The sequence below is a fragment of the Neophocaena asiaeorientalis genome, unplaced genomic scaffold (genome assembly GCF_003031525.2).
Source record: "Neophocaena asiaeorientalis asiaeorientalis breed wild unplaced genomic scaffold, Neophocaena_asiaeorientalis_V1.1 scaffold129, whole genome shotgun sequence".
Taxonomy (NCBI): domain Eukaryota; kingdom Metazoa; phylum Chordata; class Mammalia; order Artiodactyla; family Phocoenidae; genus Neophocaena; species Neophocaena asiaeorientalis.
The window spans coordinates 4,860,611-4,888,253 of NW_020172446.1; the positions used below are offsets into that span (position 1 = coordinate 4,860,611).

At 40.7% G+C, this 27,643-nt stretch overlaps 1 protein-coding gene across 3 annotated transcripts in view; it reads left to right on the plus strand.

The window, feature by feature from the left end:
- EFCAB5 (EF-hand calcium binding domain 5) overlaps window positions 1-21,611 on the plus strand; it is a 105,700-nt gene extending 84,089 nt beyond the window's left edge. The window contains exons 20-24 of one of the 3 annotated variants that reach the window (XM_024737269.1): window positions 4,311-4,414; window positions 6,745-6,998; window positions 8,282-8,565; window positions 8,972-9,068; window positions 21,026-21,611. In XM_024737269.1, the coding sequence (XP_024593037.1) occupies window positions 4,311-4,414; window positions 6,745-6,998; window positions 8,282-8,565; window positions 8,972-9,068; window positions 21,026-21,207 (921 nt within the window). In that variant the 3' untranslated portion in view covers window positions 21,208-21,611. Of the gene's footprint in view, window positions 1-4,310; window positions 4,415-6,744; window positions 6,999-8,281; window positions 8,566-8,971; window positions 9,069-21,025 lie in introns of those variants that run through there. The other 2 variants (XM_024737267.1, XM_024737268.1) reach the window with 2 other exon arrangements.
- The last annotated feature ends 6,032 nt before the right edge of the window (window positions 21,612-27,643 follow it).

The window sequence follows — 27,643 nt, forward strand, 5'->3', positions numbered from 1 at the left end:
GCCAGGGTGGGAAATTTACAGTAACTGGCAGACCCCACCAGGATCATATGGGTGAACTGGGAAGGGATGAGGCACCCCTGTTTTGGAAGGACACCTTATATCACACCAATCAAAAAAAGAAAAAAAAGCCTCCCTATCTACAATGTGATGAGTTTTTGATGAATGTTTGCTTTGCTTCTTTACACTTAATGTTAATGTTAGGATTTTTCATGTATAAGAATGGATGGAAAGGGGTCTTCCTTTCAAGAATGCTAAACTATTCTGCCTGATCAGGTGGTGGCAACACCTTGATTGTCTTTCAGTCCTTTACTTGGCCGTCCCACAGGTGCGTCTCCCCTTCCTTTTTGGCTTCTTTTCCTTCCTTCCCTCCAGGTCCCCGCTTCCCTCCTTCAGTGGCTGGATCAAGCTGATGAGGCCTTGGCTAAAGAGGGCAGAATCACAGAGCTCTCTGATGGGGTGACCGGGCCAAGGAAGTGGAGAATGCCTAGTTGTGGGTGCTGCTTCTGGGGTGGGGTGGGGCTGGGAGCCTTCAGGTGCCTTCTGAACTGGGGCGGACCACCTGGTGTGTATGTGTTGGGTGGGTGGCGGTGAGAACCTCTCAGTATAGGAGGCAGACCACCAGGTCCCATTGGCCACAGTGGGGCCGTAGCGTGTGGGGTCTGGGGAGCATTCCACTTGGCCAGCGTCTAAGCACTTTGTTGGAACCCTCAGAGAAACAGCACCTAGGGCCCATGAAGAAGGTTAACATCGCCTATAGCAGTCAGCAAGAAGCACGGCTGAAGGGGCGTGTAGTTTCAGAATTGTAATGCTGTGGACAAGACCACAAGGGTCACTATCCATCTGACCCAAGGCCATCTTATGGAGGTGGAGACCATATCCCGACGGGAAGAGGAGGACCACTCAGCAGCCAGGGTCTGGGTGGGGTCACAGCCAGGTAGAGACCAGTACAGCCTGTCCAAGCCTGTAGTCAGGGGTTTGTCCTAGGTGGGAGATACTAGGTGAGGTTTTGATGTTAAAAATGGCTGAGGATGGCTTTAGGGATACCTTTTTTTTTAAAGCATTCAACTATGGTAACTTAATAAGCCTCTCTCTTACTTTATGCAGCCCCCCCAGATCTACTCTCCTCTCTTCTCCAGCTCACTCTGTACCTCAGAAAGTAGACTGAATCAATGGACTCCTTGGCCTTTAGCTTCTTCTTGGGATTGTCCAATGAGAGGCACCAGTAGGAGATTGGTGGGTAGAAGGAGAGGGAGGCTCTCCTTCTGCTTTTGGCTCTCCCCTCTGCCAGGTTGCTGTGGGTTAGCTGTGTTCTTCGACTAAAGGCCACTCTACCTTTAGTCAAGTGGCCCTCTCCCTCTCCTGTCTTCTCCAAGTTCCAGTAATTGCTTCCATCCCTTGCCTCTTCAGGCTAAAAGTGGTAGCAGCTCCCCATTGTTACTAGGCCTGGGATTCTAAGTACCGACCATGCTTTCATAAATAGTCCCTTTATTAAACTCTCTTCAAATTAGCCAGTACTGGTGTGTCATCTGCTCCCTCCTGATATCCTGACTGACACAAATTATAAAGTAGATTCTGAGACACCCCACCTCACCTCATGCCCATGTTTCTATAAGGTACAGAGTCATGGAGGAAAAAGAGTTCTCTCTCTTTTTTTTTTTTTTTCGGTCCGTGGGCCTCTCACTGTTGTGGCCTCTGCCGTTGTGGAGCACAGGCTCCGGACGCGCAGGCTCAGCGGCCATGGCTCACAGGCCCAGCCGCTCCACGGCATGTGGGATCTTCCCGGACCGGGATATGAACCCGTGTCCCCTGCATTGGCAGGCGGACTCTCAACCACTGCGCCACCAGGGAAGCCCCTCACTCTTTTGACAATAACTATAAATGAGGGAACATAGGAGTTTCAATTTCTCTTAGATATGAAACTCAGGCTATCTCTTTTATTGTGAATAATAATAAATATCATTATTATTATTATTTATTTAGTTTATCACCCCAAAGCACCTATGTCTAACTATTTCTTTGGAGCACCAAATTTGTTAAATATTTAACTGTGGTAGGCTGAATAATGTTTCCCCCCACCAAGACGTCCATATCCTAATTCCTGGAACCTGTAAATATGTTACCTTAGTGGCAAAAGGAATTTTGCAGACATGATTAGTATTAAGGACCTTGAGAAAGGGAGAGTGTCCTGGATTAGCCAGGTAGGCCCTATCGATTATACGTGTCCTTAAAAGCAGATAACCTTTTCTGGCTATGGTCCCTGAAAGGTGAAAGGATGGAAGAAGAGTCAGAGCGATGGCAGTGTGAGAGACTTGACACTCTGTTGCTGGTTCTGAAGCTGTACAAAGACCCAAGGTCGCTAGGAGCTAAGGGCAGCCCCCAGCTGACAGCCAGTAAGGAGACCAAGACCTCAGTCTCTTACTTTCCTGAGGTCTAACATGTGCCTGGTTTGCTATCTTAAGTTATATCAAGTAGGCTTTTGAAAAAACAAAAGCCAGAGATTAGCAGGTGATTTCTGCTTTCCACCTCTCCACATTTCTTTTCTTAGGCAGCACAAACTTTCTGCTTGAGTGGGGAGGAGGGTGGTATACAATACCACAATTAATGTTTCACATCCCACCATACATAATAGAAACCCTTTAAAAATTTTTTCTTTTATTTTGGCTGTGCTGGGTCTTCGTTGCGGTGCGCAGGCTCTTTGTTTCCGGCTTCTCTCTAGTTTCAGCACACGGGCTCTCTAGTTGTGGCACGCAGGTTTAGTTCCCCCACCACATGTGGGATCTTAGTTCCCCGACCAGGGATCAAACCCCCAACCCCAGCATTGGAAGGCGGATTCTTAACCACTGGACCACCAGGGAAGTCACGAAACCTTTTTTTTTTTTTAACCTCAGGGACTTCAAAAATGCTGTTACCCTGCCCAGAACATTCCCCCCACTTCACTCCATCACGCTTAGGTCCTACCTGAAGCAAACTACAAACTTTACCAAGGGACATACATTTTTTTCATAAAGTTAAAAAGTCATATCATGATTATTTTCACAAGAAGACCACTTTTTAAAAATATTTCTTACCAAAATTATTTTTAAATTTAACAAAATTCCAAGATAAATTCCAGCATGATTTTTTAAATTGGCCAAATGATTTTAATCTTCATTTGGAAGAAGAATAAATGCATGAGAATAGCTAAGAAAATGAAGGATAGGAGGGAATTTACAGCCATGGTCTGAGGAAGGATGGCTGATTCTATTTCAAAGATTGAAATGATTAAAGCGAGGTTGATACATTGATGACATAAAAATGTAAACCTTTCCTGCATCAAAGTTATAAACACAACTAATTGCCACATATCTGACAAAGGATTAACAGTGTTATATAAAAGTCAATGAGATTTTGAAAATCCAAAATAAAAATAAGCAAAGGACAATTTTATTTAAACAAAAAACCTCATGCAAATGGTCAATAAACATGGGAAAAAATGTTCAATTGTTCTCATAATGAAATAAATACAAAGTTAAGTAGAAGATAATTTCTTACCTAATAAATTGAAAAAGATTTTTTTTTAATATAATTTGAAATGTCTGTTAGACATCTAAGTGGAGATATTGAATAGGCAGTTGGATATATGAGCTTAGTGTTTGGGAGAAATCCAGGCTGGTAAATAAATTATATTTAAAACTACTCGAGTGGTTATACATTGTGAATGTATTTAATCCCACTGAATTGCACACTTATGAATGGTTAAAATGATAATATCATGCTGTGTATATTTTACCAAAACAAAACAAAAATCGTGAGACTGGATGGGATGACCAATAGAATGAGTGAGGATAGGAAAAAAAAATTTCTGAGACCCAAACCTTGAGGCCCAAGTGTTTGGCATCATTGTGGCTCAAAATTATATTGACCTTGACCTATAATTTGAAAAACATTTTATATTACCTAAGCTTTTCTAATTTTTTTTCTATTTATTTGTCCCCAAAAGTCTTAATGAGAGTATGAAGTCTAGGGGACTTCCTGGTGGTCCAGTGGTTAAGAATCTGCCTTCCAATACAGGGGACAGGGGTTTGATCCCTGGTCGGGGAACTAAGATCCCACATGCCTCGGGGCAACTAAGCTGGTGCACTGCGGTTACTGACCCCACAGACCACAACTAGAGAGAAGCCGGCGCGCCACAACGAAGAGCACGCACGCTGCCCATGCACCACACCTAAGACCCTGATGCAGCCAAAAACAAATAAATATTTTTTAAAAAAGAGAGAGAGTATGAAGTCTAAGTACTCCTCTCTCTAATGATATCTCTGCCTCTTTTCAAGGATTCAGACTATGTTTTACGAAATATGATGGTCACAGGGCACCTGGGTCTAACAGAAATCCACAGGAATCCCCCTATCATCTTTAGGAAGACTTGCATTTTCAGGTATGAGACATACCTCATGGTCTGTTTTGTTTGACTGCCAGCTTCTGCTTCTTATTAATATACACTGGCTCTCATTCTGATTGGGTTTTAAAGAAAAATTACTGCAGACCTTTGTCTGCCTGGGTCCTTTCCCCCTCAAGTCCTTTTAAAAACAGATTTCAATTTAGTGTTTTATTTTCTATAATTGTCCTGTAAACATGGAATTAACAAAAACCCACCATGGTTATGAAAAATACACCCACATCACTTAATCAGAGCTCATCCTCTTAATGTTAACTAGCCTGTGGACTTGTATTTTTTATTTAAAGAAGACAGTCTGGGGCAAAGATGGGGAGGAGGCAAAGAATGTTGCCTTTAATAAACCCCCAGTTCTAGATAACCTTGAATGCCTCTCACCTGTGGAATGGAAAGGCTATTAAACTGTGGACAGATGCAAAACAGATCTTAACTAGAATACATCTTTTGCAAAAAGGGACCACTGCTTCTTAGAGGGTCAGCATAGTTGAATAGGCGGTAACCTATCTCAGACTAGTAGGCTAATTTGACATTTAAGTACCTATGTTAATTCAATTTCAGTTTGGCCTCATACCAGAATGTTCATTCAGTTTTAAGCTCCTTTCCATACAGTTATTCCTTGTGCTGGTCAATAGTTCTACAGGAGTCCTTGTAACATCCAGACTTATAACCTCGGATTTCTCTGTGTAACTTAGAGTAGGTGCTTTTTTTTTTTTCGCGGTACGCGGGCCTCTCACTGTTGTGGCCTCTCCCGTTGCGGAGCACAGGCTCCGGACGCGCAGGCTCAGCGGCCATGGCTCGTGGGCCCAGCCGCTCCACGGCATGTGGGATCTTCCTGGACTGGGGCACGAACTCGTGTCCCCTGCATTGGCAGGCGGACTCTCAACCACTGCGCCACCAGGGAAGCCCAGAGCAGGTGCTTTTTGAGGACCTCTGTTGACCAAGAAAGCTTAGCATGATGCATCATTACTATGGTTATCATAAAGACACAAAGTGATGGCTCAGCTGCAGCAAGGGGTAGGAATAGCAAAAGAAGGACATAACCTTCCCTATCATCATAGGATTGATGTTATGAACTATAAGTGTGCTTTTTTTTTTTTTTTGGCAATGCCCTGCAGCATATGGAATCTTAGTTCCCCAACCAGGGATCGAACCCCTGTCCCCTGCAGTGGAAGCACGGAATCCTAACCACTGGATCACGAGGGAATTCCCTAAACGTGCTTTTGAGGCTATGCAAAGCACCAACATTTTTACAAATACCTCAAAGGAATGACATCTCAATATCATGTAAGGACTTCCCTGATGGTCCAGTGGTTAAGACTCCGGGCTTCCACTGCAGGGGGCGGGCGTTTGATCCCTGGTTAAGGAAGTTCCGCATGCCAAAGTTCGGCCAAAAAAAAAAAAAGATACACTCAATATCATGTAGATGGGGAAAGAAAGAAAGAGATAAAAAGAGATACCTCACTAGAGAAAAAAGGAGCCACTACATTTCTATGAAAACCGCAGGTCCCTCACTGAAGCAGGTGCCCTGCCCAGATCCCCATGTACCTTCTGCGAGGGGCCACGTCCTACTGCTAATGACTCACACTGTAACTTTCTCTGGAGGAGCACCCTTGAGCAATGGGAGCCTCTCACCAGGAGGTGCCTAAGAGTTCTGTAAACACCCTCTCCACACACAACCCAAGCAGATTAGAGCTCTAATGACTGACAAAAGGCCTCTCCCCTGCCTCAAGGTGGAGCAGAGTCTGGGCACAGTTTGCCTTCCAGAGCTCCCCTTGGGATCAGACTGAGGCTAGAGTTCACCTGGAATCACATTCTTGCTTAGCTCCTCCCCCTTGCCTATCGCGCTTTTCTCAGACCCTTACAGGTTTCTCCTGAGAGCACTCCCTCAATAAATCATTTGCACAGAGCATCCCTTTTCTCAGTCTCTGCTTCTAGGGCACCTGACCTAACACGCTCATTGTTCCTTCAGGCATTCAACCAATATGTATTGGACAATATTTAAACAAAAAACAAATACCCTCAGATAAGGATAAGTATATAGTAAAAACAATAAGGCAGAGTATTAGGGTGGAGCGAGACTCAGATGCAGCTATTTTAGATTGTGGGGTCTGGGAGGGCTTCCCTATGAGGAGCTGAGGGAGAGACCCCTGTGAACTCAAGGGGTGGAGTGGTCCAGGCAGATGAAACAGCAACAAGGGCTGGTGCGGCTGGAGTGTAGTAGGCACAAGAGAAGATGATTCAGTACATTTGGGTGGAATGTTATGAACAGGCTGTTGTTTTATATCCTTATGCTTATTTGGTTTTGGTTTCAGAGATTTCCTCTTTAAGTGTACAGACAGTTCAGAAGTTGTTTTGGCCTCTGTCTGTGGAGAAAACCACATAGTAGTTCCACTTCGTAAGAGAACAGGAGAAGCTTTGGGAGTTCTCGATGTTAACATTGGCAGGAGTAAGATGTTGTTGTATCGAGAATTTAAAGATCTACAGAAAATGACGAAGGTGATCCAAGTTGCCTGCAATGAAATACTGGGCGAATTATCTGGAGAAATAAAGAAAAACTATATCTTAGGTATTGTGCATGTGGCGACCATCTGAATTCATGGATTTAAAAAGTTTTGGGGAAATCACAGACAATGCAATGCAGGATGCATTTTCTAAAATGAACTGTTGCAATATATAGATCTTTCCACATGGAAGGATTTCCTTCTTGCAGTCTTGGGCTGATGAGTGTGGGCTATAAATGCTAGCAAAGGGTAAGGAATCACATTTTCTTGGCTAGAGTCATGGTTTTAGAACTGGAAGGACTCATAAAGGCAATATACAAGTAGCATTTATTGGGTTGGCCAAAAAGGTCATTTGGGTTTTTCTGTAACATCTTATGGAAAAACCCGAATGACCCTTCTGGCCAGCCCAATATTAAATGTCACATCATGTGTCAAGCACTTTAAATATGTTATTTCAGTTGGTCCTTACCATAACTCTATGAGGTGAATGGTTATTATTTCATTTTACAGATGAGGAAAGTAAAGTTCAGAGAAACAACTTGCACCAAATCACATAGTTAACAAGTGGTGAAGGCTGGATTTGCACCCCAGTTTGGGTGCTCTTTTCAGTACATTACACAGTGCTAACTCTTCGGAACATCTCATTTTACAGATAAAGAAGCTAAGGCCCGTCAAAATAAAAGTCCAATAGCAAGCTAGTGCACGACCATGAACAGGCCCCCGGTCCTTATGATTCCACATCCACTAGGCTACCCTTAGCACAAAATCAGTTTGGGCAGAAGGGAGGGAAGAAGGAAGCATGGAAACCTTTGGCTGCCTAGAATGGAATGACCAGAATTAGTAGAGTAACACTCTGGTGGGGTAAAGCTGAAAGGTTTCTAGCCACTACACAGTGTGGGAAAAGAAGAAAAAAGAAAAGAAAACTCATGTCTTTTGAGCATCCACTATGTGTAAGACCTGGGGCTAAGCACTTTTACATATACCATCTCCTGTAATTCCCACAGCTCAACAGGGAAGTAGGGATCAGCTCTATTCTCACAGAAAATGAAAAGGAGGCTCAGAGAGACGGCAGAACCAATAAGGGGGAAAGTAGGTATTCAAACCAAGATCTAACTCCAAAAAAGTTTCCACATTTCCTCAAAGCCTCTTCCTGTGAACTTCACCAGGTGTAATTCCATTTTTGCCTTTTGATTTCGTGACTAGAGAAACTGATTGTTTAAAACCATAGGATATGGTCTTCTTTTTCCTGAAGAAAAAAAAAAGGGTTTTACTATATTATGTTCAGAATCCTATTAAAAAGTAGTGTGTGTACTAAACAACAATGTGGGATGTCATTCTATCATTCCAGAAATTGAAAATGTGGGAGCAGTCCAGCGGGCAGGCATTCTCTTCTTCCGAGTCATGCTGAAAGAGCTACAACAGTGCCTCCGGCTGCTTACCTCCATGGACTTTGTGTCACTGTTGCTCTATGATTATGATCCTCTGGCAGAGCCAAAATCACCAGCCAGCCAGTCCCAGGAGTTGGAAGCCAACATAAAACTAGTACAAGACATCCTAAAAGGGATTATCTTGTTCTTTCATCCAGAATTGGAATTATCAAATGACTTAGGAAATTGGGATCAGTGTAAACTGGTAAGTTTTTTTTTAAGTACACTTTATTGAAAAATATCCTACACAGGTTTAGATATACAAATCATAATTGCACAAATCCTAAGTATACAAGGGCAAGAATTTTTACACAATGAACATTTGTAACAGGCTCCTAGATCAAGAAACAGAACATTAGTGGCATCCCCAAAGCCATCCTTTGTACCGTACCCTCTCCCATCACCAGCTTCTCACACACACACACACACACACACACACACACACACACACACGCACACTCACCCTCGGGTAACCGGAATCCTGACTTCTAACACCATAGACTGCTTTTGCCTGTTTTGAAGTGTATATAAATGGAATTATGTAAACTGATGAATTGGGCACTCTACTTCCACTTGCTGATGATTCCATAACTTTTGTTCTTTGTTCACAGTACGTTAACCAATACTTAGTCGAGAATATTTGTGACTTTGATCCAACTGCTAGGAAACTGAAGGTTAATTTAAAGCTCATTGATGAATATATCAGAGGTAAATTTCCACTTAATTATGGTCTAAATCTATACCAAGAGCAACAAAACACAGTTGCAATCCAGAGACTTTTATTAGAATAAAGCAAGTGGCTCATACATTCAATTTTTAGGGGAAAATAGTTCTGATTATAGTCTTCTAAAAGGAGGGGCATTGTCTATAATCTACTGCAATCCCCAAAGTGACTGTCTGTGCCACACGTATGAGAATTCAGAAGCACCTCTGTCTCCCACTTATTGACTACATGTTCATAATTCGCTAAAAAACAAAAGCAAATAGGGGCTGCAGTGAGACTAGGAGACAAGTACGTTAAGCAAAAAGGCAGGTATTATCTTTAGTTCCCATGAAGAACCGAAGAAAATAATAGATCATGAGTCTTTATAGACTAGTAATGTAGACTTTTTAGAGGAGGAGCATTAGCAGGAATCAAAGCAGTGAGGCTCCCAGGTTGGAAAAGGTGATGAGCTCTTTGACCACAGAGAACTGGTCACATATAAGGGTAAAGATACATATACAAGCACACATTTCTCTATGTGTGTATATTACCCCACCAGAGACCTGAGGCCAGTTTTGTTTTGTTCTGTTTTTGTTTTTTGCTGCTCAGCTTGTGGGATCTTAGTTCCCCAACCAGGGATCAAACCTAGGCCCTTGGCAGGAAGCACAGAGTCCTAACCACTGGATGGCCAGGGAATCCCCCTGAGGCTGTTTATATGAATAGAACAGGAAAGAGCGAACTTAAAAATTTGGCTCTTTTTTTTTTAACTCATATAAAAAACTAATCATTAATTGGAAAAATGGCTCTGTAGAAATCTCTTCACTAAGCCTATCCATCTCTTCCCCACTCTCTTTGGAGACTCTGGACCAAGTCACAAGGGTTTCTGGACTTCTGTGACACCTATATTAGGCAGAGAGGCTTAGAATCAGACTCCTAGGACAAGAGAAAGGAAAAGACAATTCAGGGGAAGACAGCCACACTCTTCAGGCTGTCTGTGGCAGTGGAAGCACGTAGCACAGTGGAAGCACAAAGCAGCGAGTGAGGACGGATGGATGAGAGAGAGAGATCTTCTGGCTTAGGAAGGAGAGATACTCCCAGAAGTTCGGGAGTGCTAGACACGAGATTCACATAAAAGTTAACATGAGGCTTCCCTGGTGGCGCAGTGGTTGAGAGTCCGCCTGCCGATGCAGGGGACACAGGTTCGTGCCCCAGTCCGGGAAGATCCCACATGCCGTGGAGCAGCTAGGCCCGTGAGCCATGGCCGCTGAGCCTGCGCGTCCGGAGCCTGTGCTCCGCAACGGGAGAGGCCACAACAGTGAGAGGCCTGCATACCGCCAATAATAATAATAATAATAAGTTAACATGAATTCATGTGGACTGAGAGTGGTGTGAGTAAAGATTAGAATTCCTGTTTGGAAGGTCTTCTGTGTGCCCTCAGGGCCATGGACTGATTCACAGAGCCTCTGCATTCACAGGTGTTGCAGTTATCACTTCTAAGGTGCTGTTTAAGGAAAACAGTAACAGCAGCAACAACAAAAATGAATACGTGTTCACTATATATTTGTATACACTGTACTTGGTCTATACTTGTTCACTGTTCACTGAGGACTTAAAACTCTAGAAGAAATATTTTCTATGTCAGTGCCTAGTTGCTGCTCTTCCCTTTGGAGTAGATTTAGTCCCTGCCATGGGCCTGGCACTGCCCCATGTGTGACCCGTTTGTCTAATTGATATTCTCCCTGAGTCCCTACTCCACTTTGGTCCCCATCCAACCTGCCAGCCCCTTGGCCTAGAGCCAGATCCTGCTGCCACTTGTGTCCCTTCAAACTGATGCTCCCCTTCTTGGGCAAGGACTCAGGTACCCCCCAGTGTCCAGTCCAGTCCCTCTGTCAGATAGGAGCTAGGGATGAGGATCAGGCCCCTCCCCTCTCCACCCTGAAGGCATGTTCAGGAATTGGCTCTCAGCCCTTAATAAAGACATCATCCATGGCATTGTACCAATGCTTCAAGGGAGTTTCTTCAGGCTCACCTCCGATTTGCCTATCAGAACTACCTCCTATTGTCATATATAGCTCTTTTGTTTCAGGAAAACATGCAAATTTCTGTTTCCTTTGCTTACCCCCACTTTGGACTGTGCTAGCTGATTCCTGAGCAGCCTTGATCTCCAATGCTCCCCACCACTTTCTTTTCCAGCAGTGTCCTCAGGTGCCAGGAATTCCAACTGCAGTTAACAGAGCTGGATTCAGCCAGAAGCTAATATCCCCTAGGCTCCCCTACCACGGCCACCAAACCTTTAGCATTACCACAGTCTCTGAAGCAATCAAGAAAGTTCATAGACCACCCAGGTACCAACCCTCTCTCCTTCAGATGCAATTGTATCAGGAAATTCTAAGCTCCGCATTTGGGGAAAGGAAAGAGAACTCTTGGGGCACCTTTCTACTTGTGCCAGAAAAAGAGGAGTCTTCTGGCAGGGCACTCTGCTGCCCAAGTTTATCTGAGCCTTCTTCTAGAAGTAAGGCCCCTACTCAATGACTCCACCCAGCATGAAATGCCACCAATACCTATAGGTTCTGCCCAGGATGGGGAGGGACTTTTGGCATAGCTCCTAACTCATCAAACCTTCCAAACTGATGACTTTGCCAAGAAGACAGAGTCAAAGGCAGGTGATGTGCCCACACTTTTTTAGGGCTTCTGCTTCCAACTCTCACTCCACTTCATCCTAGCTCTAGTGAGATCATATGGTATTTGTCTTTGTCTGACTCATTTCACTTAACCGAATGCCCTGAAGTTTCATCCATGTTGTTGCAAATGGCAGGATTTCCTTATTTTTTATGACTGAACAATATTCCACTATATGTATATATCACATTTTCATTATTCATTCATCTGTCAGTGAACACCTAGGTTGTTCTCACATCTTGGTTATTGTAAGTAACACTGCAGTGAACATGAGGAGTGCAGATATCTCTTCAAGATAGTGATTTCATTTCCTTCAGATATATACCCAAAAATGGAATTGCTGGATCATATGGTAGTTCTATTTATAATGTTTTGAGAAAACTCCATATTGTTTTCCATAGTGACTGCACCAATTTACATTCCTACCAACTGTGCATAAGGGTTCTCTTTTCTCCACATCCTGGCCAGCACTTGTTATTTCTTGGGGTTTTTTTGTTTGTTTGGTTTTTGTTTTGGTAATAGCCTTTCTAGCAGATGTGTTGTGATATCTCATCGTGGTTTTGATTTGCATTTCTAGAAAGGGTTATTTTATATTCTGGTGGAATTCCAGGCAGCTGTGTCCCACCTTTATATCGAGACAGTCACCTTTGCAGGAGCACTGGGCAGCTTTGTTCAGCAGGCTTGGCTTCCCAAGACTATGCCATTGCATGTGAATGTTGCTGACATACTTCCCTGTGGGGGACCCACTGACTCCAGTGACCACTCCCGGACAGCTGTGCATAGTGCATCAAAAGCCTGCTACCCTCTGTTACTCTGCCTAAAGTACTCATGTAGTTAGCCTTCTCTACCTGAAGACCCGTGACCTGACCACCTTGTAATGGATCTGTTCTCCTCACTCCATTTTGGACCTCTGATGCCAGCCTCGCCTGGTTTTTCTGTCCCATGTCCCCTTCCCAGTGGATTTGGGCAGATGTTTTCTACCAGGAAATGTTCTCAGACCTAGAGGTAAGAAGAGCTGTCTCCCATTCCAAGTGTGACCAGAATCACTTTGCTGTCTAGAAACTGTGTTTCTGCAAGTAGCCATACTTCCTCCCCACACCTAAATCCAAGTGTCTATAGGTGCACAGACACTGGTCTCAGCAGGAGTTCCCCAGGCCCTCCACTTTTCCTGCGAGAGACCCAGGGCTCCTCTTCCAAAGCAGCCACAGCCTCAGTGCTATCATCATCTATAAAGAAACTCACCAGCTTCCTCCATAAAATACCACCATGATCCTCCAAGAATGACAATGGAGGGAGATGCTCTACCATCAGGGGGCAGGACTGCTGGACTCACAGCCCTGATCAACTTCTGTCCTCAAGATTCACCTTTCCCCGGGAGATCTTTCCCTAATTGCTATTGCCACCACCGTGGTGGCTCTACCTCATGCTGTTCTCCATCCCTCTCCATTCCAGAAGTGGGGCAAGACTCTCTCCTTCACCTCCCACTGCACAGCTAAAGATCAGACAGGATTCTACCAACCATCCAGAAATAGCAAATATGAATACAGCACTGAACTGAATCTGCAACTGTGAGGATGTGCCGGGTTCTTTTAAATGAGTCAGAATGAAATGGACAAGAAACCAAGAAAATTGTTTTGTCCTATTTGGCTTGGATTTGGTTACAGTTCCCTACCACCTTTTCAAATCTAGTATTCTTAGATAGTGGTCTCTTCCAAGACTTATTCCTACTTGTCGGAAAAGAGCTGCTGTCACAGTTAGATCTGGGTTTAAGAGGGAGTCTAGAGTGCGATATTTATGAGTTGCTCACAAATTTCAGGCTCTAGAGGTAGAAACATCCATTCCGTTCTAGAATAGATTCCCTTGTCCTGAAAAGAACTGCTTAAAGGGCCTTTTTAGTTAAGATATGAGACAAGTACTCACACACTGTTCAGGAACTATTTTGGAATTTGGTAAAGACCTGGGGCCTAGATGCTTGCCCATTTCCCATGCATTTCCCTTCCAGTTTCAAGTCATCTGGGGGGAAAAGAAAGAGAAAATTTAAATTACCTATTTTCTTTCATTCCTTATCACTCCTTCTGATTTTAAATTTTGAAGTTTTCCAATAGTAGTTATTGAATTATGAGAAAAATGGTTTTGTCAAGGTAACATCCCATTGCTTTGATATCTGATAAAGGCTGTTGAAAATCAGTTTAATGAGAACATTTTTCTATTTAAGGCAAACATATTTTTCAAGTTCCTTTGTCACTCATTTTTTTCATTTCAGTGGATGTTAAAACAATCTTTTATCCCAAAAGGATTATAAAAATTATATCATACTTTTTTTTTTTTTTTTTTTTTTTTGCGGTATGTGGGCCTCTCACTCTTGTGGCCTCTTCAGTTGTGGAGTACAGGCTCCGGACGCGCAGGCTCAGTGGCCATGGTTCATGGGCCCAGCCATTCCGCGGCATGTGGGATGTTCCCGGACCAGGGCATGAACCCATGTCCCCTGCATCAGCAGGCGGACTCTCAACCACTGTGCCACCAGGGAAGCCCTATATCATACTTTTTATTAAAGTACTTTAAAAGGTCAAATAGAACTAAAAGCCTTCTAACAAAGAAGTCACTAGCCCATCCCTTTCCTCTCTTTTCCCCAGTTCCTCTCACCATGCAATTCTTTTTGACTCTTTTGACTGTTTCTTCTGTTGTTTTCAATTTTTCTGTATTTCTAATATTATGCACTATTGCTATCTTTTGAGTCATTAACTTAAGCCTTGTCAAATGATTTTCTTCTTATAGATGAAAGTTTAGTTCTTTTATACCACAATTTTCTTACCTTGCCCTCCCAATGAAATTGTATTACTATTTGGAATTAAATCCAAATGCAATGTTTACATGATTTTGCCTATTCAGATATCCACAGCTGAGCATTGTAGCATATTTTGATCATTCCTTTTTCATTTTTGTTTTTCCTGAAGTAAATAATTGCCTTTTATTTTTTTAATTGCTTAGTTTTCTTTGTACTTCATAATTATTCTCACCCCTTCTATTTGTCTCTCCGTATTTTTAATTTCCCAAAAGGTCAGTTTTACCAGGTAATTTTTGTTGGTTTCAATTTCTTTTTTTCTTGAAGCCATCCTTTCTAGAGATCTTAATTTTCTTTGAATCTGGAGCCTTCCCCCACCCCAGATCTGCTCTTTAGCTGCCTTCCTGAAATTTATTTTGCTGCCGTCAGAGGCATTTACTTCGCCATTCTCTTGGTTCATTCTTCCTCGATCTACTCCCATGTTTTGAGGTAGCATATCTCTAGTAGTTTCCTGAGCACTAGTGCATGAATGGTAAATTTTTTGAGACTTTTCATGTCTGAAGATGTTTTTATTCAACTGTCACATTTGATTTGTAGTTTGCTAGGAAGTGTAATTTTAAAGACATTGTCTTTTTTTTTTGCCTGCGTTGGGTCTTCGTTGCTGCGCCCGGGCTTTCTCTAGTTGCAGTGAGTGGGGGCTAATCTTCATTGCAGTGTGTGGGCTTCTCACTGTGGTGGCTTCTCTTGTTGTGGAGCATGGGCTGTAGGCACACCGGCTTGAGTAGTTGTGGCATGCGGGCTCAGTAGTTGTGGTGCACAGGTTTGGTTGCTCCGAGGCATGTGGCATCTTCCCGGACCAGGGCTCGAACCCATGTCCCCTGCATTGGCCGGCGGATTCTTAACCACTGTGCCACCAGAGAAGTCCCCCATTGTCTTCTTTTAGAAATTGAGATATAATTCACATACCACAGATTTCACTCTTTTAAAGAATACCATTTAGTGGTTTTTAGTATGTTCACCAGGTTGTGCAATCATCACCACTATCTAATTTTAGAATATTTTCATCACTTTAGAAAGAAACCTGGTACCCATTAGCAGTCACTCTCCTTTGCCCCTCCCCACCCCAGCCCTTGGCAACCACTAATCTACTTTCAGTCTCTATATATTTGCCTATTCTGGACATTTCATATAAATGGAATCATACAATAGGTGGCTTTTGTATGTGGCTTCTTTCACTTAGCATAATGTTTCAAGGTTCATCTATGTCCAAGCATGTACCAGTACTTCATTACTTTCTTATAGCTGAATAATAGTCTATTATAAGGATATACCACATTTTATTTATCCATTTATCAGTCGATGGACACGTGAGTTGTTTCTACTTTTTGGCTATTATAAATAATACTGCTATGAATATTGGTTTACAAGTTTTTTTGTGAGTATATGTTTTCAGTTCTCTTGATACATAACTAGGAGTAGAATTGCTGGGTCATATGGAAACTCTATGGTTAACTTCTTGAGGAAATGGCTCCGTTGTTAGAAGAAACTTGGAAACTTCCAAGCTTGCTGTTGAAAAGAAGTCTGAAGCCTTTCTGATTCTGTGCATGTAACTTTCAGATTCTGTGCATGTTTTGTTTTGTTTCTCTCCAGAAGCTATAGAATTACTCCTTTATCTCCAAGACTGTGAAGTTTCATAATGATATGTCTTGATGTGGGTCTGTTTTCATCCATTGATCTGAGCACTCACTGGGCCTTTTCAATTGTGAAACACAGGTCCTTAAGTCCTGATGATTTCCTCCATGGCATCAAGGCTGCTACTTACGGCTGTGCAGTCTGTGCACTGCACAGATGTGCCCTGCTGAGGATGGTGGGGGCTGAAATCTAACCAGAATTCCATTCACTAAACTGTGTGCTTCAGCTTAAGGCTATATCTGCTTGGAGGAGGGGTATCTCTTTCCTCACACCTTTTTCTTTCTTTCTTTTTTTTTTTTTTTTGCGGTACGCGGGCCTCTCACTGTTGGGGCCTCTCCCATTCCAGAGCACAGGCTCCGGACGCGCAGGCTCAACGGCCATGGCGCACGGGCCCAGCTGTTCCGCGGCATGTGGGATCTTCCCGGACCGGGGCACGAACCCATGTCCCCTGCATCGGCAGGCGGACTCTCAACCACTGCGCCACCAGGGAAGCCCTCTTTTTTTTTTTTAACTTCTAATTTTATATTGGAGTATAGCCAATTAACAGTGTTGTGATAGTTTCAGGTGCACAGCAAGGCGACTCAACCATACATATACATGTATCCATTCTCCCCCAGACTCTCCCCGATCCAGGCTGCCACGTAACATTGAGCGGTGTTCCCTGTGCTATACAGTAGATCATACACTTTTTTCTGCTCAGCAAGCCGTGTGCTTATAGAGTATATTCATCCATGGTTGGTGTCTTTTTCTTATTTACACAAAAGTGACCTAGAGGTTAGTGGAGGCCCTACCCTCCCTTTTCTGTGTTCCCTCTTTGGAACTCCTCCTATTATTCAGACATGGGATCTCCTAGATTCAGCCTCAAAAATCCCTGTATTTTCTGTCCTATTTTCCATCTTTTTGTCTTTGTTTCACTTTCTGAGACATTCTCTCAACTTTTAATCCTATTGAATTTTTGTTTCTGTGCATTTTAATGTTTGAGAGCTTTTGTTGCTCTTGTTCTCTAAATATTTGCTTTCTACAACATGTTGTTCATATTTCATGAATGCAGTGTCTTATCTCACTGAGAGTATTAATGGTAAGTATTTTTTGAAGTTTTCTTCTCCCTGTTGTTTCTCATCTTTCTGTTTTAGTGTTTTGGTCTCTGTATCTCATCTTCTCTACATCACACCACTGGGCAACCTTCCCTCCCCAACCTTAGAAATTTATTCCTCAGAGAGGGTAACAGAATTTCTCTGGACTGGGGGACGTCAGACACAACTGAGAGGGAGAGTACCAGAGTGAAAACAGGGAGAGTATTAGTGTGTTTACTGAATGCAAAGACCCCTGTAGGCTTCCCACACGAAGCTCCAAACAAAAAGGAGCAAACAACTGATACCTGTGCCATTGGAATACAAGAAAAAATATCATTCAACTTTTATTTGTAATGCTTTTATCACATCAATAGCGAGTTTCTATTTTTTGCTTAAAAGTGTTTTAAAATAATTTAAATAAACAGTAAAGGGACTTCCCTGGTGGCGCAGTGGTTAAGAATCCACCTGCCAATTCAGGGGACACGGGTTTGAGCCCTGCTCCAGGAAGATCCCACATGCTGCAGAGCAACTAAGCCCGTGTGCCACAACGACTGAGCCTGTGCTCTAGAGCTCGCGAGCCACAACTACTGAGCCCACGTGCCACAACTACTGAGCCCACGTGCCACAACTGCTGAGCCCACGTGCCACAACTGCTGAAGCCCGTGCGCCTAGAGCCCGTGCTCTGCAACAAGAGAAGCCACTGCAGTGAGAAACCCGCGCACCGCAACAAAGAGTAGCCCCCGCTCGCTGCAACTAGGGAAAGCCCGCATGCAGCAACAAAGACCCAATGCAACCAAAAAAATTTTTGAAAGATACACTGCTTGCTGATCTTGGGTTAGTTTTTAGTTGAAAGGAGCAGTTACACTTTAACTTTTGGACTTGAAGCTTAGGGACTTCATTCTTTATTGCTTCGCACATCTTTCTAATTGTCTGTAATTCCCAAAGGATTTACCTTAATCCAGTGTTAAAGCTGAGATCCATAAATGGAATTTTAATTATAAATATCCTATAATACCCCAATGTTTTCAGCAGAATGAATTCCCTATGTAATTAAAAGTTTGATTAAGCTAGACCCTACAAAAATACCATAAAGTGTTTCTGAACTAATAGGTTCATAAACAGAGATTCAAAGTTTGACCCAGCAAGTCTTTAAACTCAGATATATTCAAATAATTTACTATATCCTTTACAAAGGAAGAATTACTAAATCTATGCGCATTGGAGTTCTGCTGAACTGCAGAGATCTGGCGTCTGTCCACCACAAGAGGGCAGTAACACTCAACCGTTGTTACTGGGAACCCAGCCGACCGAAGGAGGCTTCATTAGAGAAATCATTAGAGCCAGTTGTTAAGGCATCAATCTCTCATTGAAACGGGGCAGGGAAACAGGAACCTCCACCCAGACAGGTTCGGAGCTTCTGTCCTCGGTAACAGTAAGACAGGAAATAAGCAACAGGGGCTTGTGAAAGGGAGCGACGTCGCTCCCCATTCTCAAATCCTTGAATCACCGTGGAGATGGCTGATTAGCTTAATAATGGCTGCAGATAGGGGTCTGATCATTTGGATGTCGGATAAGAACACTGGCAGGCGTCAATGCAACAGGGCTCTTAATGGGGATCTGGAAAAGGCAGAATAAAGGCTGTGGGCAGTAGCAGAGCTGTTATATCTCAGAAAATTAGTTAGGACTGGTTTTAGGAGTGTTCTAGAGTGAAGTTTTATTTAATTTAGATTCATAACATTGGAACATTATGATAATCAAAGTAATCTTTGCAGCCTATAGCATTAACTTTTAAAGCTTCCAGGAAGCTAATTAATACAAAAAGCGATCAATTATAACAAATGCATCTCAATATTTTAAGTATGTATGTTATTTGTCTAGTATTACCCATAATATGATATGAATCAGGGTTTGTTTTTTTTTTCTTTTTTTTTGCGGTATGTGGGCCTTTCACTGTTGTGGCCTCTCCCGTTGCGGAGCACAGGCTCCGGACGCGCAGGCTCAGCGGCCATGGCTCATGGGCCCAGCCGATCCGCGGCATGTGGGATCTTCCCAGACCGGGGCACGAATCCGTGTCCCCTGCATTGCCAGGCGAACTCTCAACCACTGTGCCACCAGGGAAGCCCTGAATCAAGTATTTTTAATGTGCTCTCATGACCAGCATCTGTTTTAATTTTTATTCATAATTGTCACTAATGTTACTGAAAAGACAGTATTTTAAAAGCCTAACTTAATTATTCCACAACTTAATGTTGTTTCAATCAACATTTATTAAACACCTATAACTGAGAGAAGACAGTACCTCTGTGTGTGTGCGTGCGTGTGTTAAAACAGAACTTTAGAAACTTGTACCCACGTGTTTTAAAGTGAGCTTCAAATAAAAATGAGACTTGAGTATGTTTTCCATATTTTATGTGCCTTTCCTGTCCCACATTGTACCTTTTGTGGTAGTGATGCCTTCAAAACCATAGAAAGTCTAAGCCTAATTCAGGGAAATTTGTTCCTTCATGTTGATAGAAGATAGGGAAATAATATATGTTCTGTTTTGTCATCCTAATAGATATCCATAAGTGACATAATCGTCAGTGTTGTTAATGAGCTACTGTATAGAAAACATTTAAAACCTCTTATTCAATTATAAGTATCACTTAATAGTTTGATTCAACTCAAATCAGCAAACATTTATTGGGTTAGGAACTGTATTAGGCACTAGAAGTAACAAAAATGAGTAAAACATAGACCTGAGGGTAGAAGGCACCTGAAAGAAGGAAGGTAATTAACATTTTTTTGAGCAACTATTCTGTGACAGATTTTTGCATATCTTTTCTCATTAATCCTCATAGCAATTCTGAGTTATCCCTGTTTTTTGGAAGAAGAAACAGGCTCAGAGCAATTAAGTGACTTTTTTCAAGGTCACAAAACTAGTTGGGGTACAGCCAAGATTAGAACTCAGATCCTTTCAACTTTAAAGTATATTCTCTTTCCATTGGACCATTCTATCTGAATATTAGTCACTGACTGACTCCTGGGAAAAAGTAACTTACGAATGGCAGCTTAATAGTTAGCAGTCTAACAAATGAAATGTTTTGGTGTACAGTGATTATATGTTTAAAAATAATTTTTAATTAGGAAATATTTCAAACACAGACGTTAGAGACTAACACCTGTGTAGTCATTATGGAGCCATTTTCTATATCCAAGCTTAACATTATGCATGGTTGAGTCAGACTTTCTTAAAGAAAGAAAACATTATAGGAACAGTTGAGACTTTCTATACCCCTCCCTGATCCCATTCTCTTCTCTTCCTCCCTAGAGCTAATATTGTTATGAATTTGGTGTTTATCAGTTTCATCATTTCTTACTTTTACTACATGCCTATGAATCCATAAACAATATAATATTTTCAGGTTTTAAAATTGTTTTTAACTATATCCAAAAGAACATACTATTCTACAACTTACTGTTCTCAACAGTATGTTTTTGAGATTTATCCACAATGATATATGTAGCTCTAGTTCTTTGTTAAATGCTGTGTAGTATTCCATTATATGAATATAAGGAAATTTATTTATCTATTTTCCTGTAATTACATATTTAAACAGGATTCTGCTATGGTTTTGACTCAAAATATATCGAATGAACTTTTGTCATAATTTATATTTTATATTTTAGTATTAAAATATATTTTAGTAATAAAAGTACAAAACTATTCACACTAACTTTTTTTTTCTTGGTGCAGATCATTCTAGAATTGAAGTATGGACATTTGGTAATACTGCTATCGAATACTTATACCACTGGGCACACAGCTGTTCGGCTCTTATGAAGCTGAACAAAAAAATAAATAGTGCCATTTCACCCCCATTGCCATCCGAGACTGACTCCTATGCGTATGCAAAATGCCAGGGGGAAGCTTGCTAGGGAAATGCTAATGGAATTGCTACTGTATTTAGGGTATTTTTGTCATGTTCAGTTTTGTTTGTTAACTATAAAATAAAATATTTTCATTTGGAAAGGAGTACCACATAAACATATTCTCCTAGACATTTATCTCAGCGCTTTATAAAAGCAAAAGTGCTACCTGAGGAGAAATTTGATATAAAAAATACCCAGTTAAGGTAGCCATAACCAAATGTATGTTATAGAATATATTTTAAAGTTTCCTTTTAATTTTAGCATTGTATCTGGCATGGGACTATTACGATTCGTTGGGCAGAGTTATTTTAATTTTTTTAAAGTACAAGCGAAGAAAGACTGAGGATTTAGAAAAAATGGCAGTTTTTACATCAAAAGAGCACCAAGTAATAAAGATTTTAAGAAATGGACTGGGAATTGTTTTTCTAAATTTTCAAAGACTTATATGAGCACCACTTCCTCCCCATCCCCATCTCCACCCCCCACCCCTACTTACCTTAACAACTTAAAAGTTATTTCAATGAATAGAAATTCTGGGGAAATGTTTGTCCATGACTCACGGAAAAAAGAAAACACTTTTTTTAAATAACAAAATCCTCTCAAGTTCAAGAACTGCAAAAAGAATTTATGTTTATTTAAAGCTTCTTACTACAGCAAACTTTACTGCTCTGTTGTGAGATTTCATCTTTGCAATAAGATATCTGATGACAGAGTCCATTTTTAATAAAATTTTGGGAAATTAAACTTCATTTTCTTTATTTGGTTGACAAAATGTGATGTGTTCCAAACATCTTATATTTTGAGATTGGAGGTCCCTTTTTAACCTTTTCTGATAAGATGGCAGTGTTATTACCAGGCCTCATCTCTTGGATGATCGCATGCCCAGTTTTAACCTATAAGCCTGTTTCATATTTGGAAGTGGTCTTTTCAGGGCATTTGCAGCAACATTTCTAGGAACAATGTTCTTGAAGATATTAAACTGATAGCCACATATCGTGATGGCTTCAGATCAAGCTTATAAAGAGTCCACTGTGAATACAAATGGCATTTTAGGCAGCAAGGAGGGGAAATTTTTGCAGACTGCCACCTGTTTAACCATTATCATGGTTATTATTTTATTAGCTCTTGCTCCATAGTTTATAGGTAACAATGATACTGCATGCTGTACACCATCCAGACCACTTTCCTTTATCATGGAGTTAACTAAATGGCATCCAGCTTAATGATAAAATCATCACACACTTGCATGGCATTTTAACTTGTTTGAAGTATCAGCATTTTCACATACTAGCTCATTTGATCCTCCTCATAATGTGTAAGGTGGCAGTCTCGATATTACAATACTATGCCCATTTTATAACCAAGGAAATAGGCTCAAAGACTGAGTTATTTAGGTCACAACAGCTAGTAAGAGGCACCCACATGTCCTAATTTCTGTTTTATTGCTCTTGCCAGCATTCCAGACATCTCACCAACACTTTCCAGACTTTACTAGGCTAAAGACTATGCTATTAGTCTTTTGGAAACTACTTTAGAATTAAGCAACCAACAGGGTTGAATTTATCTAACTATCGTTAAAGTAAAATCCTATCCCTTAACACCAGGAGTTTACTCTTTTAGTGAAGAGGATGTTATTTATGCTTGACAAAAATTTAGATGTAGGTTTATATTTAAACCTATTTATTTGACTCAATAGATTTATTGATTTATTTGTATTTACATATACTTCAGAAGCTTAGACTTGATTAATTGGATTTTTTTATTAGCTGTTTCTCCATATTTTATAGGTAACAATGATACTGCATGGTGTAGACCATCCAGACCACTTTCCTTCATAATTACAGCTTTCCATGGTCCAGAAACAACATAAGATTTCAAGACAATGATATTGGAATCCCAGAAAAGCTCCTATTGGCTCTTTTAACAACTTTATTGAAATATAACACATATATTATACAATTCACATACTTAATGAAAATGCTTTTTAGTATATTCACAAAATTGTGCAACCATTTACAGCTATCAATTTCAGAACATTTTCATCACCCCCATAAAAACTCCATACCTATTAGCAATCACTCCCCATTTTTCCTCACCCCAGCCCTAGGCAACTACTAACGTTGCTTTCTCTATGGGTTTGCCTGTTCTGGATATTTTATATAAAAGGAATCATACATTATGTGGTCTTTTGTGACTGACTTCCCATTCCTTCATAACCTAAATGTGATCAAGCAACCAGCTGCCCTTAACTTCCACAGACATCCCCAATCTACGGACTCAGAAGACCCTTTGCAGGTAATTTAGGGAATTTTCATTCCTCTTCTGTAAGGTTTTATGCAATGCCACTCCCACCTAACCCCACCCTACATCATCAACTCTATGTTCCTCCCCTCCCCTCCATGACCTTATTATAAAGACTTCTCAGCAGGCAAGATCAATTCATTAAATATTGCCTATGTCTTTCTCTGTAGGCATTGTAATTCCCCTTGGTGGGTGTTCCATCTCCTAGTCATTAACCATATTTTACCTCTCCTCAACCTACTGCCTGAGCTTAAAGGCAATGGGAGAATACAGAAGCTTGCCTTATATAGGATATCGAGCTGGATAACTTTGTGTAACTAATTCCCCATCCAGTCTCCATAAGTAAGAGGCAGACAGCCCAGGCAGGAGGCTTTATTTTTACCCTTTATCAATTCTTTTTATTTTAAGCAAAGTAACACATGCTCATAGCTTAAAAAGTCCTTCTGTCATACAAGGTCTATCAAGACCAGAGCATTTCCCAGCTCAACCTCACCCCTATTTTCCTTGCTTCTGAGTCATCTACTTTCAGTTCTTTTATCTCAGGAGTTAATAAACAGCCCACAAGCTAAATCTGGCTAGTTGCCTGTCATGATAAAGTTTTATTGGAAAAGCCATGCCCATATTGTCTATGACTGCTTTCATACCACTGGGCAGAGCTGAGTAGCTGCCACAAAGACCTATGACCCATAAAGCCTAAATATTTACTATCTAACCGTTTGCATAAAAAGTTTGCCAACCCCTATTCTGGCTGTAGTTTTGACATGTGCCTCCATATTGCAAAATAACACGCTGTGTGGCAACTTTTTTTTTCCCTGAATTAGACAATATTTATTAACCTCCCAGTATGCAATACAAAGATTTAGCTCCTTCCCCAGTGTGTGCATCCACACACACAAACACATACACATTTCCCACTCCTTCCTTCTTCCCAATATAATTACATAGTAATTTATATCAGAATAGCTGGATATTCAGTGTTTGCATTATCATGATCATGTATGCTATTTAGGGCTTAGCTATGTAGTAAGTTACAATTATTTTCCTTTCCTGAACATCTTTTTGCTTTCCCTGGCGTTCGTGTCAAAATAAAACTTTTGGAGTGGATGGAGTGACTATAAAGATATCAGACAAAGTAGATTTCAGAGCAAAGAATATTACTGTGATAAAGAAGGTCATTCCATAATGAAAAAATGGTCAATTAATTAAGAAGACATAAAAATCTTAAATAGTTACACACCTAATAACATAGTTCCAAAATACACAGAGCAAAAACTAATAGGACTGCAGGTCCATAGAGAACAGAAGTAGATTACTGGTTGCCTACCGTTGCGGGGGCGGGGGGCGGTAAATGGGAGTGACTAATGGTTACATGGTTTTTTTTCTGGGTATTGAAAGTATCCTAAAATTGCTTGTGATGATGGTAGCACAACTCTCTGAATATATTAAAAACCATTGAATTGTACGGTTTTGGTTTTTTTTGGCTGCGTGGCATGGCGAACGGGATCTTAGTTCCGGTACCAGGGATCGAACCCATGCCCCCTGCAGTGGAAGCGCAGAGCCTTACCCACTGGACCGCCAGGGAAGTCCTGAATTGTATGCTTTAAATGGGTGAACTGCACAGTGTGTGAATTATGTCTCAATAAAGCTGTTTAAAAAAAAGATGTTTATACTAAATAGAAATCTGGTTCTACACAAAGATATGGAGACACTGGAAATGGTAAATATGTGAATAAACATAATATTTTTCTTTTCTTTTTACATTGACCTATTTATTATATAAGGGATATGATAAAGTATACATATAAACAACCAGATAGAGATACATAGGTGAGGTCAGGAAGGGTGCTTCTGTCCTCGTGAAGTTGGGGTGTACCACCCTCTGGGCAGGTGGATATGTTCACCAACCTGGAAGCTCTGAGAATTCCATACTTTTGGGTTGTTTATGGAGGCTTCATTATGTAGGCATGATGGATCATTAATTTGGTTTAAAACCCCTCTCTTCTTCCCGGAGGATGGGAGGTGGGGTAGAAAGTTTCAAGCTTCTAATTATGGTGTGGTCTCTCTGGTGACTAGCCCCCATGCTGATGCTATCCAGAAGCCCACCAAGAGTTACCTCATTGGAACAAAATAACCCCTATCACCCAGGGAACCAGGAACTAGGGTCAAAGACCAAGTATCAAAACAACAGTTGCTCTTAGTGCTCTAATTACTCAGGAAATCACAAAGGTTTTAGGAGCTCTGTACCGGGAATCTGGGGCAGAAACCAATATATGTGTCTATATATGTATATATATATTTTCCCTCTTATTTCACTGTGCCCCAAGCAGATTTCATATTTGGTTTCTATCTAGCCTTACCCTAATCACTTTGGGGGAAAAAAGACATTCAGCATATTCCTATATGCAAAGCTATATAATTCCTTTAATAATATATCTCAGCATTAATTCATTTAGAAGAGTGGATATCAAAATGTGGTCTGTGGACTCCCAAAGGTCCCTAAAACACTTTTGGGATTTTCCAGGTCAAAACTATATTTCTAACAATTTGCCTTTTTCACTCATCCTCACACCAGTGTGCAATTGAACTTTACAGAGGCTTCATGATGTGTGATGATGTCATCGTTCTGACAGCTAATAGAACATGTGGATTCTTTTGCGTTTTCTTTCAACTTTATTTCTTCCAGTTTTATTAACATATAATTAACATACAGCACTGTATAAGTTTACGGTGTACAGCATAATAATTTGACTTACATACATTATGAAATGATTACAATAAATTTAGTGAACATACATCATTTCACATAGATATAAAAAGAAAAAATATTTTTCTTTGTGATGAGAACTCTTAGGATTTACCCTCTTAACTACTTGCATATATAACATACAGCAATGTCAACTATATTAATCATGTTGTACATTACATCCTAATACCTTTTTATCTTATAACTGGAAGTTTGTGCCCTTTGACCATCCAATTCCTCCTCCCACTACCCCACCCTTTCCTGCTAAAAAGAAAAAAAAAGAAAAAGAAATCTGGATCTATACAAAGATACGCAGCCACGGGAAATGGTAAATATGTGGATAAACATAACATTTTTCTTATTTAAAAATATTTTTAAAAGATAATTGTTTAAAGCAAAAATGATAATTTATTGTGCATTTATAACATAGGTAGAAGTAAAATGTGTGACAAATACAGCACAAAGTCTCAGAGAGGGAAAATGGAACTATACTTTTATAAAGTTTTTATACTATACAGAAAGTGCTTCATTCTTACTTGAAGGTAGACTGTGATAAGTTAAAGATGTGTACCAGAAACCCTAAAGCAAAACCTTAAAAAAAAAAAAAAAAAGCAAAGTATGGCCAATAAGCCAACAAAGAAGTTGAAGCATAAAAATCTTAAGCAGAGTCATAAAAATTTATTGATTAATTCAAAAGGGCAGGGGAATGTGGAGGGGGGAGCACAAAAAACAGATAGGAAAAAGAGAAAACAAATTGCAACTATACTAATAACTGCTTTAATGATAATGTTGTAAATACCCACGTTAAAAGGAAGAAATTGCCAGACTGGATAAAAAAGCAAGACCCAACTATATGCTATCAACAAAAGAACCACTTTAAATATAAAGACACAAACTAATTAAAATAGGTTAAAAGTAAAAGGACAGGAAAAGATACACTATGCTAACAATGCTGGTTACATTAATATCAGATAAAGTAGATAAAAATAAATAAAAAAATAAAGAGGATCATTTCTTAATGGTATAGGGGGGTCAATGTAAGAGGACACAACAATCCTACATGTTTATATATCTAATAACAAAACTTCAAAATACATGAAACAAAACATGACAGGAGTAAAAAGAGAAATAGACAAATCCACAATTACAGCTGGAGATTTTAACATTCTGTCGGTAATTCAAAAGATCTCTTTGCTGTTACTAGTTTGTAAAGGGCCGAGAATGAGTGGGTCCACAGGTGACGTGTGACTAGCATTTTTAAAAAAGTATCATATATAATTTTACTTCCTATACCCAGTGGTACCACGGTATTTTATTAATCATTTCTGTTCTATAATGAGATACTTAGCGTACAGATTTTCATCTTCTGCCAAATTACCCTGAGCCAGGTGTCCTCAC